Raw genomic sequence first — 15,961 nt, 5'->3', positions numbered from 1 at the left:
GAGCAGAGAAGAGACAGATGTTTTTTACAAGCCTCAATCTTATTTACCCCTTCAATCACTTGAGTTAATAAGAAAGCAGTTTGGTCTCCATCAGCACCAACAATGTCTTACACAGGATTTCTCAAGCTCTTCACTTCCAACTTCAACTAAGAACATCAGTTTGCCATGAACAGGTGGTTATTCAATTCCAATAATATCACACCAAGCATTAAAAGGAATAGGAGGAAGACGGAGGGGAGGGAAAGAAAATCCAGACACGCTTATTGCTGTGTGCTGAGGAATCTGCAGTGTAGATTTATTGTGGACATCTATGTACAAGAAAAATGCTCTGCCAAGGGTTGCTGCCTACAAGGACTCTTCGGGAGTTTCCTCATTGCTTGTCTGCTTGGCGGCACCTAGGAGAGAAGATCACAGTTATGCTAATTTTATCTACACAACTGGGAATAGAATGAAAATTTTTATTGGCACCTACACTGTACAGGAAGCCACACAGCAGTACACAATAATTAAAAAAATTCATTTAATAAATGGTGGCCCCCTCACCCCCAGTGTTGGTTCCTTCGCTATATCAACCATTTACCTGTAAGCAGTATACATGTTTAAGCCATGCAGCTTTGAATGCTGCACTGCTTTCACAAAATCCCATAATTTATTAAGTCATGCTTTGTTATACAGGGTGTCCCAGCAAACTTTAGCCAGAGTTAAAAATATGCAAATGCCACGTAGCTGGAGAGAAAAAAAAGTAATTTTGTTTGCCGTCACTTGGAGATACTCAAACTATATTTTAATTCCGCCTAATCAGATAATTCTTCTTAATTAATCAATTTAACAAATTATAGTTGACGAAAATTGTCAAATGAGAAAATTGTAGAGCGACATGAAAAACTCCCGATACAGCTTTCTGTTGCTCAATACTTGCTGCATAAATGCGTGCTGCACAATATGCAAGCAAAATTGCTGCGTGACTGGCCGCTCGAGGCACTTTGTGTGTATTCGCAGGCTTCTTTCACACTAGGAAAAACACTTAAGTAGGACATATTGAGCAGCACAAAGCAGTATCAGGGAGTTTTTCATGACGCTCTACAATTTTCTCATTGACACTTTTTATCTACTTAGGCAGAATGAAAAAAAAAATAGTTTGAGCATCTCGAAGCGATGGCAAACAACATTACCTTCGTTCTGTCCAACTACATGGCATTTGCATATTTTTAAACTCTGGCTAAAGTTAGCTGGGACACCCTGTATGTCAGGACTCTAATGCACCTAAATGTGAACACATTCTTCTTGTTTCAGACTAGAGTAAAAATGCATAACCAAGACAATTTCTTAGCTTGATGATTACAGAACACCACGAAAATGTGATGATGCAGACAATATACAAAGAAGCCATGCCCACATCTCCTCAGACTGCAAGAAACCTGTTCGACCCACCACCTGAAATGTGATGTCTGACTGCCAGCACATGAAACATGGGTGAAGCACCTCTACCAGGAAGAGGTACCAAGTTATGAGGAGCGGATGTGGCCAGCCTAGAGGGCCATCATGTGGCCCTGAAGTCTCTTGCTTTTGCCATAAAATCAGGGCTCTCTCATCAGTTGCAGCTTCTGCTCCTCACAGTACGCCTTCCTTTTCCGAGACACTTTCTTCCTTTTCCCTTTCCTTCAATCTGTAGTTTTGCAAAGTGCAAAGTATGATCAAAACACTTTCTTTTATGCTTAAAACATGTCCCTCCTAAACAACTAAGCAAGACTAACCACCAGTGTTTTGATGCCCTTAATGCTTAATGTGAGAGAACACCGACAAATGACCCATAATAGTGCACTCCATCTGCTAGTAGCTGCTCCAATTATAAACAAATTTTTCTTGCACAGGTTTAGTTCAAGAAGAGATCACGAGCCTGTGAGAAAAAAGTGCACTGCAGTCGACAGTAACACAAAAAGTGCACTGCAGTCGACACATGACAGTAGTCCAGCTGGTGAAGAAAGGTACTGCATAGAAAATAGTCTTGATGCACATTCTCACTGCAGAGAATGTGTGTCCAGTCGTACCAAAGCAAGTGTTCACCATGAGATGCCGCAAACTTGAAAAGTGGTCTACTGCAGAACCATACTACTTTGAATCTCACTAAGATATGCTCCTCCTAAAATTTAGTTGCCCCGTGAACTCAGATTTGTGTGCATGAATAGGGAGTTTCAGAAAAAGTGCCCCCAAGCGGCACTGCATACCCAAACACTCGAACACCTTAATATGGCTTTGTTGTTCTTTTGTACTCTCTCTGCATTACTTTGTATGCCTGGCCGATAGTGTCCCGTAACTTTCGGTCCTCCATTTCTAAAACTCCCTAATAATTAACTGATGTTAAGCTGAACTTGTACTTTAAACACGGATCAAAGTTGAGAAAGAACATAAAAAGCTGACTCTTAAAAGGGTCCTGAATGAACCCTCAGGCTTGGTGTAAAACTACAGCCGCAATAACATACCCTGCTATGAACATCTCAGCCAAATCTTGCAGTTGTGCATAGGGCTTGAAGCTCGCAAGTGGAGCGTAGTCACCTTTTTCTCAAACACACTCTTTTCAACAGAACCGTTCTCACTCTTTTCGGACTGCCATATTTCGTCACACAACAGATTTCCATATACAGCTGCTACTGGCCAATAGTTGACATCAACCAAGAAGGGTGTTTGGGTCAGTGTGCTTCTTCCCGCTGTTACTGTGAATATTTGCTGACGCAGTTTAATAAACAGGCTGAAGTAAGCGAAAATCTTGTGTTTCAAATTTTGAAAGAATTATGTACTTCAAGAGTACAACCACCGCAGTGTCGCCAACTTCTTCTGCTAGCTCGGCAGTGCCTGCCTGCTTGGGAATTAAACTTTGGCAACACTTTGGCTTATCAGTGTGGTAGCTGTCTGGCCTTGCTAATTTCTATTAGTTTTGAACACTCAACTAGCCTCAAACCATGTGAAACTTAAGGTGATATCAGATGTACGCTTGCCAGCGTGCACGCACTCCTGGCAGATGCAGGCTAGACGCCTTGACAGACTTCACTTCATATTGACCTACTGTGCAAAATTCACAATTTAAATGTGGCTATTTCACTCCGCCGATGTGCACGCCCTCGACTTACTCGCATGAGCAAAAATAACATGTTTCATTCGACCCTTGGAAATTGTGTTATTGACAGAGAGATAAGTGCAAAAGATGGCACTCGGTGCGAGAAAACACAGTTACGCATAGCTATCTAGTACACCAGAGCACAGCAAAGGGATGAGACACTTTTGGAGACACTGTGAACTCCACCATATGTTGAGAGATAGCCTCCGAGTTTGGCGCCTCAGAGGTGCCAAAATCGGAAGTACAGTTGAGTCCACTTATAATGAACCTGAGCGTTACGCCTGTTCGTTATACCCCGAAGTTCGTAGTAAGCGGATGACAGCATAAAAAGAGAAAAAAAAAAAGTGGCTAGTCAAAACACAAAATTATTTATTTGCAAAGAAGTTTGTGATGCTCATCTGTTTCTGCAGTGCAGATCCGATGAGGGCAGTCTCCAGTTTATTTAAAGCAGAAGAAGCATGCTCTTCGCCGAGGCCCTTGGCATAGACAAGTTGCCTCAGGCTCTCTATGTAGCCCATTGCTACAGGCATGCTTATGGGTGCTGGCTCTGAAGTTTCATCATCATCTGATTTCTCTGCGTCGCTCTCTGCCCTCACTACGCAAGCGATGTCCTCGTCCGTGCACGGTTCCACAATCCAAGCGTCAGCAGAAATAAAGTAATCCCAATTAGTGTCGTAGCCCCCCATGTCGGAGTCGACGATGAAGAAGTGCTCCACAATGTGGCATCTATACGATGCCTTAAATGCGCATATTATGCCCAAATCAATCAGCTGCACTTCGAAGTGGTATTGGGTAGCAGGAAAAAGAGTAACTGCTGTCAAAGAAGTTCGCACGTTGCGCGCTGAGCAGTTGTCAAGCACGAGGAGTACGCGCTTTCCTAGCCTCTGCATGTCGTGGTCAAACTCGCCTAGCCACTCTGCGAATAAACTGCGTGTCATCCACGCCCTAGTATTGCGCCTGTAGCGCACATGTACACAGCTCCGAAAGCAATGCAGCTTCTTTGATTTTCTGTCTGATTACAAAGGGCAAAGGGCACACGTCGGTTGCTGCCATCTCTGTTAGTGCACAGAAGTATTGTAACACGCACTTTACTGCGCTTACTGCCAGCACAAGTCGCCTTTCATGGCATGCATGTTGTCTGTCAACATCTGATAAAATAAAGCAAGTCCGTCTGTGTTATACATGTCTTGCTCCGCGTATCTTTAAGCAGGGTGTCCTCTACATCCGCAAAGGTGACCTTCCGTAGGCGCTTTCTGTTCGTCGAGTCGGCGGCAAAGTTGGCGATCTTTTCCTTGTTCTTTAGAATCGTCGAGATGGTTGATTTAGATACGCTGTACTTCTACACCAATTCGCAGTTTTTAGCCCCATGAGACACTTCCTTCAAAACTGCTCGCTTCGTTGCCATGTTCAGCGCTTTTCGTTTTGTGACTGCTGCAGGCGTGGCATTCCCGCCCACCATTCTGAATTACAACTCGGGCCCGACTAGAATGAAGTGCAGAAGCGAGGAAGCATGGAGACTAGTGTGGAGAGGCCTGCTTCGCGGTAACAACCAGAAAACAAAACTTCTGAACTTTAGCGTGCCGAGACAGTGAGGGAGTGCAAGAAAGAATGAGGAGAGGGGAGCGGAGTTAAGAGGACAGGCGAGAGGGCGATATTGGACACCACACGCCGACACTCGTGGGCAGCGTGTGAGAGCGAGGAGAGGGTAGAGGGGCGCGAAACGGACAGTTCACCTCCGAAGAGGCTTGAGAAAACAGAGTGCGCGTGCAAAAGGGTCAGAGGTCGTCATTATTTTGCATCGTGGAGGCGGGTTTACGCCGTCCGTTCGCATGACTCTGAGACGTTCATTATAAGTGTGATTTTATGCCATTAAAATAATGCACATTTCGATGGTCGCACAGCTCTCATTCATTTTAAGCAAAAGTTTGTCTTAAGTGGGGCTGTTATATGTAGGCTTGACTGCAGAGCCGTTTGTGTGAACATCTAAAATCAAATTTTAAGTGCGCACCACGGTGTCGTTCAGTCGGCAGGAGTTGTGGGCCCCGCTCTGCCATAGCCTTCGCAATGGAAAGCGTTGATGAAAGAGTGGGAGCACTTCAAAGGGGATCATAGTCTATCACTGACTGCCAATAACTCTGCTTCTGCAGAATACATGAAGCACTTTTCCTGCAAAATATTTCTGAAATAGCATATTTTAATGTCAAATGCATTTCGCGATCTTGATAAAAGCTATTTCAGGGCCCCTTTCAGGTATCAATAGAGACGCCCCTCACCCTAGTTACATACAATATAGTATTTGCCTCACCTGGCGGAGCCGGCTGACTAGGAGGGTTTGCAGTGCGTGTGTGCAAGACAACTTGCGGTCCCCCTCCGTAGCTGCCCTGCAGGAACTGCCACATGGCCTCTGAGAGGGAGCCATAGTCACTCCCTAGGGATGTGCACAAAGGATGGTTGAAACAAAATTGCCTAAAAGCACTTCCTAAAATTATCAGGTTTTGGTCACTCTGGCAGATATTGCATTACAGTGTGCCAGTGTTCTACCAAAAGGGAGGCACATAAAAGATCTTACCAGGTCGCAAGCTCTGCTGGAGGGAGCCTGAACCCCTGGGAGCAGCACAGATGCACCAGTTGTCGATGGGACCAGGAGCCTCTGCAAGAACAGAGGTCCACATTTCATTTGAAGTTGTTGGGCTTGCACTAAACTTGGAGAGAAGGACACCCCTTGCATTCTGATACCATAGTTGCAAAAAAACCATTAGAAGTCTATGAAAGAGTGGGCTAAAAAATTGCACCTTAACATATACCTTTCATAGAAGGTACAGTAGGTTTTAAAAAGGATGTGAGTGAATGTAGATCATCACTTTATTGCTTAGGACACTCCTTATACTGTCCAGCATGCTCACTCGTGCTATATCTTATTAAAAAAAAGATATAGTTAAACTTCAGTATAGCGAAGTATTCAACTTTTCACAACCTCTTGTTTATAGAACACCACGTGTTTAGAACCTCAATGTAACGAAGTGTTTGGATGCCATTTCAATATAACAAAATTTCACTGCCGCCACAAAGGAATGCTTAGACAATAAATGCAACGTTCCGCAGACGCAGATGGTGAAATTACTGAATTACAAGCGGTTGTTTGCAAACGCACCTCTCAAATCGTGGGCTGCATGACAAGAGCAAATGCCGAAGTGGAGCCGCGTCATGTTCCGTATGAAGTCGAAGAGTGATAAGATCCTATCGCTACCCTAATGTGTGCTTCAGGTGCGAGTGAAGGTGTGCGAAGGTGAGAGAAGAAAGATGGTGGCTTCAGGAGTGTCGCCTTCCCGTGCGAGCAAAGGGAAAGAGGGGGAGGGGAGTGAGCTTGCGGTAAAGCGAGCAAGTGCGCGCTAGGGCATGGGGGAGAGGGGACCTGCTTTTTTCCTGCCAAGTGTATGCAGTCAAGCTTGTGAGTTGCGACCTGCTTTTGCTAAACACATGAAATGCACAGCCACAACATGCTGCCGAGAAGACAGTGGCACACCATCAGAACATGGTGTTGGTTTTACACTAATAGTACCTTGTCGCATTTCATCTGCTCATATGCGTGGAGACATTCTGACAGCAATCACATTTAAATTGACTGGGTAAGTACACCGTTTCTTGTGGGGCTCTTAGCCATGTGTGCTGTACACTGGATTACGCCTCGTGCCAGTTAGAATAAAATTTTATTTTCAGGGTGTCTAACAAATTGACATATTCAAATTCCCCAAGTTTTCCAGGTTTTCCCTGAACGACACAGAACCTTATTTTATGTCAAGACAGACACCACGTTGCCCGATGCTGTCACCCTCAAGCAAGCATTAAAAAAAAAAAAAAAAAAAAAAAAAAACTTAATCCAGTTTTAACAGTAAGGAGTAGTGTTTATTTTACTAAAAATAAGAAACTGAAGGTAGGGGATAGTAAAATGGACAGCAAATAAAATATATTTGAAAAAAAATGATAAAGCCCATTGTAGATAGAGTCGCATATTCTCAAATATTAAAAAGAGATGCACACAGAAGCAAATATATTGAAAATGAGCTATTTCTATCAAGTGATAGCAAGACCATTGGTATTAGGCCCAAACTTTGTCATAAGTGAGATTTTCTCAGCAGTTGGAAAGTCAACCTCAACTGTCCTCACATACTCTTAGCCCACGCACAATGCCTTTGTTTTGTGTTTCACTGCTTTCAAGAGTTTATTTTAGTCTAGGTGAGGGTCACCTGCATCTTTACGTCAGCCAACACTTTGCTTCTTGAGCTCAAGCTGCTTCAAAGAAGAGGCGGCAGAGTTCCTTTCCCAATAATTCCTCAATGCGATGGTCATTTCTGTTCTTGTCCTTGTTCCGCCGCGCGTTTGCCCCACGGACTATTTGAAGCATCCTTTTCGTCAGCTGTACAGTCAACGCCCGATTTTTCGTACTCCCTAGGGGCCACGCAAACGTCCGAAAAAATGAATGCCTGTCTTTTACTGCCCTTAAGGGCTCAAATCCTCACAGGTACGTACAAAAAAAGCTCTGAAGGCCTGCCAGTACACTTATTATGCATATCGGTGCTCGTACTGTGACAGGAGACGGCGGCTGCACGCGTGTATAATTATGGAATGCGTACTGTTTTCCGTGACAATTGCCCCTTCCCACGCTTGTTAAGCTTCACCGCAATACTTCACGTACGCTTCACCGCGTAGCATCGCTGCGCTGAGGCGAAGCTGCCTTTCGGGAACCGCATTATGCAACGCGCTATGATTCCTAAGCTTCGAAGCCAATCGCGAGGATTACAGAGGCGGAGTCAGTGCCGTCACTGAGAGCGGCAAATTCTTTCAATGAAAAACACGGCACCGAACGGCAAGAACCTTAATAGCGACCGTATCTGCGTGCGAGCGCTGGTTCGAGGCGGCGAGATGATCAAAATGGTGGTGTTGGCTTTGATAAATGCTGTTTCGGACCTGCGGTCGTGGCAAGAAGTCCGGAAAATCAGACGGCGAAGGGTTCTTGCGTCTGAAATTACAGACGTTCTTTATACATTGACTCTATGGGGTACGTGGTGGTGCCGCGAAGCCGTCCGCATTATCGGGCGTTGGAAAAATCGGCCAATGACTGTACACTGGCAACTCCTCCAGCCAACGACACGGCGTCAAAGACGATTTGTTACGATTGCTCTCTTTTACTCGAGCCAGCAGTAAGGCGATTTTCGTTCTTTTTCAATAAAATGACAACTAATTTTCCCTGATTGATGCACAAGTTCCCTGAGTTTTCCCCGAGTTTTTCCACAACATCCCTGCGAATTCCCGGTTTTCCTGGTTGGTAGACACCCTGACTTTAATAATAATATTTGGGGTTTTACGTGCCAAAACCACTTTCTGATTATGAGGCACGCCGTAGTGGAGGACTCCGGAAATTTTGACCACCTGGGGTTCTTTAACGTGCACCTAAATCTAAGCACACGGGTGTTTTCGCATTTCGCCCCCATCGAAATGCGGCCGCCGTGGCCGGGATTCGATCCTGCGACCTCGTGCTCAGCAGCCCAACACCATAGCCACTGAGCAACCACGGCGGGTACACCCTGACTTTGAAGAGTAATTTGTGAAAATGTCTTTCAACACATCTTGACAAGTTGGCAGGGGCCACAACAAACTGCATGTAAACATTGCCTGCTGCTTGCACTTTCTTCTAAGCCTGTGCTGAAAAATACACCTTGGTGCACAGTGGTAACAGCTACGAGGCTCCTGCAAGTGTTAACAGCACGCAAAAACGCATTTATTCACAAAACACTGCACAACCCCGACTAAATGCAACAGACATCCGATAATGTTTACAAGTCTTTCATGCACTTGTCAGACTTTTCTCACAGGACAGTGGTTGTATTGGCGAGTGTAGCAGAAGAGCCCACGAAAAAAACAAAAGAAGACACAAAAAATTATGATGCTCCCTAATGCGAAATATGAGCGCAGCCCGATACGTGTTTTCGTTTCGCGATATACTGGCTGGCACGGACAATCTGTCTTGTGTGGCATGTTTCAAATGGAGCGAAGTGTTGCACGACTGCCTCGCTAATCTGGAGATTGCATAAGGCAGCGTGTGGCTGACGGGAGGGCGCGATTTAATTTTATTTATTGGTTTCCATTTACTCACACACACACAATGGAGTGGTAAATGGAGATGGATGAGGGAAAAAAGCTGCACTGACGCACATTGAGAATATGTCCCCAGCTTAGGTACAATATGGCTGTGTGGAATAGCACTTGAAGCACCTTCTATAATATATTTATACAGTGGCCATAAAGCATTGCAGTTATACAATATATGAAAAAGGAAAATATTTGCAGAAGTAATGATAATACAAAGATATTGCGGCAATGAAATAAGTAAATGATATACACTTCATAGCATACGAATACATAAAAAAAAAGAAACAACATATATTATTAAAGGGACCCTGAAACGATTTTGACGATCTTGGACAAATGTACTGAGTCGTTATAGTAGGTCCTTCTGATCATTAATTGATGCATCTAATTGCTCCGTGTAAAGCGTGTAATTTATTATAAGGTTTTAAAAATGTACATCATTGCCGATCGCAGCACACTGCTCGGCAGAATTTTCAGCCGCCCCTACCCATATGACGTAAATAACCCAATCGACGTCAGTAGGGTGAGCTATCCGATTGGCTGCCCAGGGCACGTCATCGATAATTTTTCCACCTTTATGATGAACAAATGATGTTCGTAATAATGTTAGTTAATTTGTTTCTATAGAAAGAAAGTAACAGAAAGAGAATGCATAAGAACAATTTCTCACTACATTTAAGCACTTCCGAAACGCAGCAAGCGCCGTCTGCTTGTGTTACAACATGCTCCATTTTGATGAGAGCTCCGCGGTCAGGGTTGGTCTCAGTCTTTTCGCGAGCACTATGATTAGACTTTGTTACGTTGTGGACTGCAAACGTAGCGACTGGAAATATGTCAAGCTGCGACATCGTGTCCCTCTGCAAGGCAGCAGACAAGCGGACTGGTTGCAGCGCATCGGACTGCCGCTATACGATTGGCAGGCACCAGGATTAGAGAGTTTGAGGCCGTCACTTTACACCGGAAGATTACTAAGGCAATAGCGTTTCATGAGTCTGGTATTAGGGTAAACGCAAGCGCAAGGGGACAGGGCCTGGCCGTTCGACAGTGTTGTTCCACGGGATGAGCAGAAGCGCAAATGTGAATGGTCTGCACGGTGCAGCCACTTGCTGGCACGGACCTCAACCACGCACAGTAGCAGTAACGAAATGTATTCTTTGGTGTAAATTTTTCGCAGGAGTTTGATCATTAACATGTTGTTTTTATAAATATTTAAACTGTTTTACACTTGGCTAGAGCAATATTAGCGCTTTGTTTGGCTGGTTAAGCTCTGCGCGAACGGTTGGCTGGACAGTGCAGACCGATCAAGACGCTCACGTACGTTCCTTCATCAGCTTGAGTTTATGCCTCCAGCCATCCGTCGAAAGGCCCAGTTCTCCTGTAGTTACCGGAATACCAGACACATTCGGCACTGTGACAGAATGCTCGCAACACACGCTGCTTCGATAGTTCTCGCTTGGGGTCGACTGCCAAGCAGCTGGCGGAGTGTTTGGAGAGGCTTCGCACGCTTGCTCCTAGAGAACCGGCAGTCGACACGACGTGCCATCATTACGCAGAGCCAGTGAAGGCGGAGCTTAGCCCCGATCACTCAGCGAACGAGTTGAGGAGAAAATGCACGACTGTGGAGGAGGGTAACCTGTAATCGTCCGTAGCTCTCTTAATATGAGATGTTTCACACAAATTGTGGTGCGAATGATGAACTTTAGCTCTACTGTACGCATTTACAAAATTTGTCCGCACCGTTTCAAAGGCCCTTTACCATTCATAAATGCACTCTAAAGGGGTGAACGCAATAGAGTTTTAAATTCTGACAGTGATAAATCCTGTAAATTATAGCCTGCTCTGTCATATGAATTCAGTAATCTTGGGAGATTATTCACAGCAGCCACAGCGGACAGACCTCCGAGACGATGCGTGCTACCCTTTTCTTCTCATGCTTTCACCACACCCTCCTCCTCCACTTTTTTCCTCGCGTCTTTCATCCCCAGCTGCACTCCATGTTCGCTCTTTTATCTTTCGCTGTGCTCTTTCGCTCAGTTACACTGACGCCAACACTAGCTGCAGGAACAAGTGCCTAGGAGGCACACGCTAAATATCGGCTGCTGACCCTATACATTATCGTGCATAGGGTCAGCATGCACAGACAACACAAGGCATTTTGTGTGCATTGAAGCGCTATGTGAGCTTGAGCTGTCACCATGCCCACGCACCTGGTGCTTACATCGCCAACAGACTAATCAGAGCATGCGGCTGTCCCGAGCGTTTCGAAGGCAAGAGAACTTCTTGTGGCACCCCACCGTGGATGCAGTGTCTAGCTTCACAGAAAATGGCCTCAAAAACTAAAACTGACCATCAAAGTTCTCATAATGCCCTTGGCACCACAGGTGGTGCTGACCTATCTAAAGTAGTCTATTTCAAGCTAAAGGAAAGGGCAGGTGGTCCATTGAGTGTAATTGTAAGCTCTACATCCTGTGTACTGACATAAAATTTGCTCAGGTTTAACTAGGCTGTTCAATTAAAAAAAATTTCCACAGAAATCAAGCTCAACTTTTTTCAGGAGTCACTGTAGTTCTGTGCTGTACTGCTCTTGAATCTACACCTGCCACATAGGGCTGTCAGCTTCGGGGAAAAAAAATAAATAAAAAAAAATAAAGCCCGGGCATGTAAACAAAGAGCCTGGTCGTGTTTGTTACACTAAGCACTGTATGCAAAAATGTAAACAAAAATATAAAGTAGCGATACATCAGTACAAACTTTATATGAATGAAATCTATTGAAAGGCTTTATATAAAATTTGGTACACATTTAGCAGGAGAACAATCGATGTATGTTCACTAAGGTGAAAGTTTGGGCAAAGAGCTGCATTAATGTATGTTCATTTCCCTCATATGTCTGAAACTGGTTGTTCCAGCTAGCATGTTAAGTGCAAACAGTGGATGGACACTGAGAAGGTGTATCGAGACAAGCAGAAGTTGTGCTTGGGCTCATAGGAGAAAGCGCGGAAGAAAAATGAAAGTGACAAGATGGACCACTCGGTCTCATAACTTCGGATAAAATTTTGAATAAATAGACTTGCAACAATTTAGTTGTTTGCTATGTATGAATACCCGACAACGCTTACAGTGCATGTGCCAATTTAGGGGATATCGGCAAATGGTGTGCCGGTGTGCAGGCCAAACAGACAGCCAGCATGATGATGGAAAAACTCGCTGTGCCAGTGGAAAACCAGCCAGGTGGCAACCTTTATTGGCACGAGGTACAGAAACATTTAATAAGCGCAAAACACGCAAGCTGCCTCTTGTAGACCGCAACTAGCTGGAAAACCAAGTAAAGCACCCACCTGTATCCTTGCGTCGCACAAAGGCTTCCCACTGCTTAAACCAGGCCATGCTGACTGCATAGACCATCCCAGGGCTGTCCTGGTTTTGTTGAAATTCTCGGTTCAGCTGCAACACAAGAAAACTAAAGTTGATAATGACATACAAACATTACAATGTCTAATACAGCTTTAACAGTAGAGCATGAATGGTATCAATTTTCTGAAGCAAATCACTCACTCCCATCACAGAAAAACTTGCTATAATGTAAAAGTTATCCCTTGTGTTCTGTTATAAAAGATCTAGTGTACTACTGACGATTAAAACACGACGCAGTTCTTGGAAACAAACACAGCCCTACTGAAAGACAAGGGAAGGAAACAAAGATGAGCAATTCACTGTCAACTAAAGGGTTTAGTCAACTACCGATTATTTGGACACCAATCATTTGGACAGCCCCGCGGTACCACCACCAGCTCTACAGTCTTAATGTATAAGGACGACTAAAATTTCGGACAGCTTACAGCACGTCGTGCAATAATTTGACTATGACTGCATGACCATTAGTTAATTTGGCCACTGAGTCAAGCAGAAACAGCAGTACAGTCGACATCCGTTAATTAAATCCTGACGAGACCGTTCACCAAAAGGCAGAAAAAACGGGGGGGGGGGGGGGGGGGGAGGGCATCCAGGGCTTTGAAATAGAGACCTCACTTTCTCCAATGTAATTGCAATTACAGTCATGTCTAATTTGTTTTGAACTATGCAGGACAAGTTTTAAAGAACACATTCAAAGATTTAGTTTTCAAATCATAGTACTATTTGGATCCACCTATAAAAGCAATTAGCTGCTCAGAATACCAGACATGTTCTATCCCTGCAAGGGGCCCTGCTTACTGTGATGAAGGTGTCCAGCTCAGCTTTGCGTCTCCTCTCTAGAGCTTCACGCTCACTCGCACATGTGGGACAGGTGTAGAGATGGGTGCAGGCAGGACCTCCTCCGAATCTGCATTAATACAAAGGCAGATGACTAATGCACAGGCAGAAATGGCAAAGCTCATCTCAGTGTTGCTGTGTAAAAACAAAATTATTCAGATTCCACGCGGTGTGTATACAAGGCACTGTTGACCTGTGGAATGCTTAAAGGGACACTAAAGGCAAATACTAAGTCGATGTGGACTGTTTAACTACCATTCCAGAAACCTCGCAACGCTTGTTTCACGCCAAGAAAAGACTTACTTCACGAAAAAATTGCATCTGAAGGGTCTGAACGCCTTTTTCGAAATTCAAATCTCACGCCACCCAACAAGGGGAGTGGTGATGTTGCATTTGCCATCACCACCCTTTTCTGCTGTCGGTGAGTAAAACCCCGCTCGACAGAAGGTGCTACCGAGCCAAGACAGAGCGGTGGATTCACCGCTGCAGCTGGTTTTTGGTCAAGTGGCATAGATCATTCAGGCATCCCACGACATCATACGGAAGTTGAATTCTCTGCTACTTGCAGTTTTCGCGAGTTTCGCGAGCCAGCAAAACCAGTGCAGAACTGCGCAATAATGAAACTAGTGAAATGCTAAAGCGTGGGCGGCGCAGAGTCGAGCGAAAATGAAACCTTTCGACCACCCGTGTCGTCGTCAAAGGTAATTTCAATTAGTTCCTTTTTCTAAAAAATGAAATAGAACTGGACAAGTAGCATTTTATTTCGTCTTTTAATACAAGGAAATGGTTGAGTACTAGCGAAAAAATTTAACTGAGGAGTGCTTTCGTCATTGGGAAAGTGCTTGAATGTCCCGGGGGAGTCTCTAACCATGTCCTGCATTTACCTCAATTTCTCGATTATTAAGGCTCTGTTCATGAGAATATTGACGCCTTAGAGATTCTCGAGCACTAATCCATCACTTTAGCTTGACTTCATATTTGCCTTTAGTGACCCTTTAAGGTGCCACAGAATGCATGACACAGAAACCCACTGGGAGCTTGCCAAGCCATAAATAAAGTCTTTCAATGCCATTAGTAAAAACTTATCAGTTCGTAATTTTTCCTCAGTAATTTGAAGCCCAGGTCCTTTCAGGTTTGACAACACAACAGTTCCCAATATCACAGCCAACATGGTTCAACCTTGGCTATATCCATGACAAAGCATTCAACATTGAATAGCTGAAACACAGTGAGAGAGAGAGAGAGACTCTTTATTAGAAAAACAGAATTTTGCCGGCGTGTATATAACCGCTGGCATGCTACTCTGTATAGGGATGGGGAATGGGATTAAAAGATTCCAGAAGAGAGTGGGAGAAAAAGAGAATAAAAGTAAATATGAAATGTGCAAGTGGACCTGACACTAATATTTACAGGTGACATGGCGGGTAAATTTAGGCTTTTGCATATGGAGTGTGCAATTTTTAAAGCTTTCCTATTAGACCAATTTCTGACAGGTATTTGAACAATAAATCCAAAACCGGTCGCTGTTTTGAAGGGCGGGGCATTGGACCTAAGATGCTCAGTAACGTTAACGGTTCGTGGCAAATCATGTCCATTTGTTGCTCAAAAAATTGTCTCTCGTCGCGGTACGCGGGGCATTCTAGTAATATGTGCTCAATTGTCTCTAAGTTGCGACAGTTATCACAGTATGGGTTAGTGGTAAGCCCTATGCGGTAGATAATTGTTCGTGTATGCCACGTTCAGTCGAAGACGATGGTACAATGTCTCTAAGTGTTGAGGAAGTGGTCGTGGAATTTTCGGTCTCATTTCTGGGTCAATGTAACGTAGGAAGTTATCTTGGTGAAGCGGCAGATTCCAGATGTGGTCTTTTTCTCGATAGGCATATTTTTTTGCTATGTTTGAAGCGTCGGCTTCTGTAAAAAATGTTCTTTTGAACTTGCGGTATTGGAGTCTATTTCTGGCAGCTTCATCCGCTCTTTCATTTCCTGAAATGCCGGCATGACCAGGTATCTACTGGAACTTTATGCAATGCCCAGCAATCTTAGTCCTGTGGTGAAGATAAGCAACGTCAAATGCTGCAGGTTGATTATTGCAACGCTTGTGCCTGTTCCACATACTTTGTAGGGCTGCTTTTGAATCTGTGAAAATCACCCATGTCTCTGGTGGCTGCTGTCGAAGTACATACACAAGTACATACACGCCTCCTTAATGCCATATAGCTCTGCTGAAGTAGATGATGTCGCTCGCTCAAGACGAAATGAGAATCGTTGCCCTGTAGAGGGAACAAAAAGTCCGCACGATGAGTGATGTGGAGTTGTAAAGCCATCTGTGAAAATGTGTGCTGTGGCTGCGTATTCTTTGTGCATATATTCCAAAGCTGACAAGTCGCTGCTTGAGGCATTTTCGTTTTCGCACTGATTCCAGGGATACATATATGGCACTATTTCCAGTG

At 44.4% G+C, this 15,961-nt stretch overlaps 1 protein-coding gene across 3 annotated transcripts in view; it reads right to left on the bottom strand.

Annotated features, from left to right (window-relative positions):
• Window positions 1-260: 260 nt before the first annotated feature.
• The window catches only part of Usp20-33 (Ubiquitin specific protease 20/33), a 90,178-nt gene continuing 74,477 nt past the window's right edge, over window positions 261-15,961 (bottom strand). For all 3 annotated transcript variants that reach the window (XM_075698288.1, XM_075698281.1, XM_075698274.1), the window contains 5 exons: window positions 13,471-13,579; window positions 12,597-12,702; window positions 5,682-5,762; window positions 5,418-5,540; window positions 261-395 (listed from right to left, as the gene is read on the bottom strand). In XM_075698288.1, coding sequence (XP_075554403.1) covers window positions 346-395; window positions 5,418-5,540; window positions 5,682-5,762; window positions 12,597-12,702; window positions 13,471-13,579 — 469 coding nt within the window. In that variant the 3' untranslated portion in view covers window positions 261-345. The remainder of the gene's footprint in view (window positions 396-5,417; window positions 5,541-5,681; window positions 5,763-12,596; window positions 12,703-13,470; window positions 13,580-15,961) is intronic.

The sequence above is a fragment of the Dermacentor variabilis genome, chromosome 1 (genome assembly GCF_050947875.1).
Source record: "Dermacentor variabilis isolate Ectoservices chromosome 1, ASM5094787v1, whole genome shotgun sequence".
Lineage (NCBI taxonomy): Eukaryota > Metazoa > Arthropoda > Arachnida > Ixodida > Ixodidae > Dermacentor > Dermacentor variabilis.
Note: the sequence above shows the minus strand (reverse complement) of the source record. Positions and strands in the feature narration are given on the sequence as shown.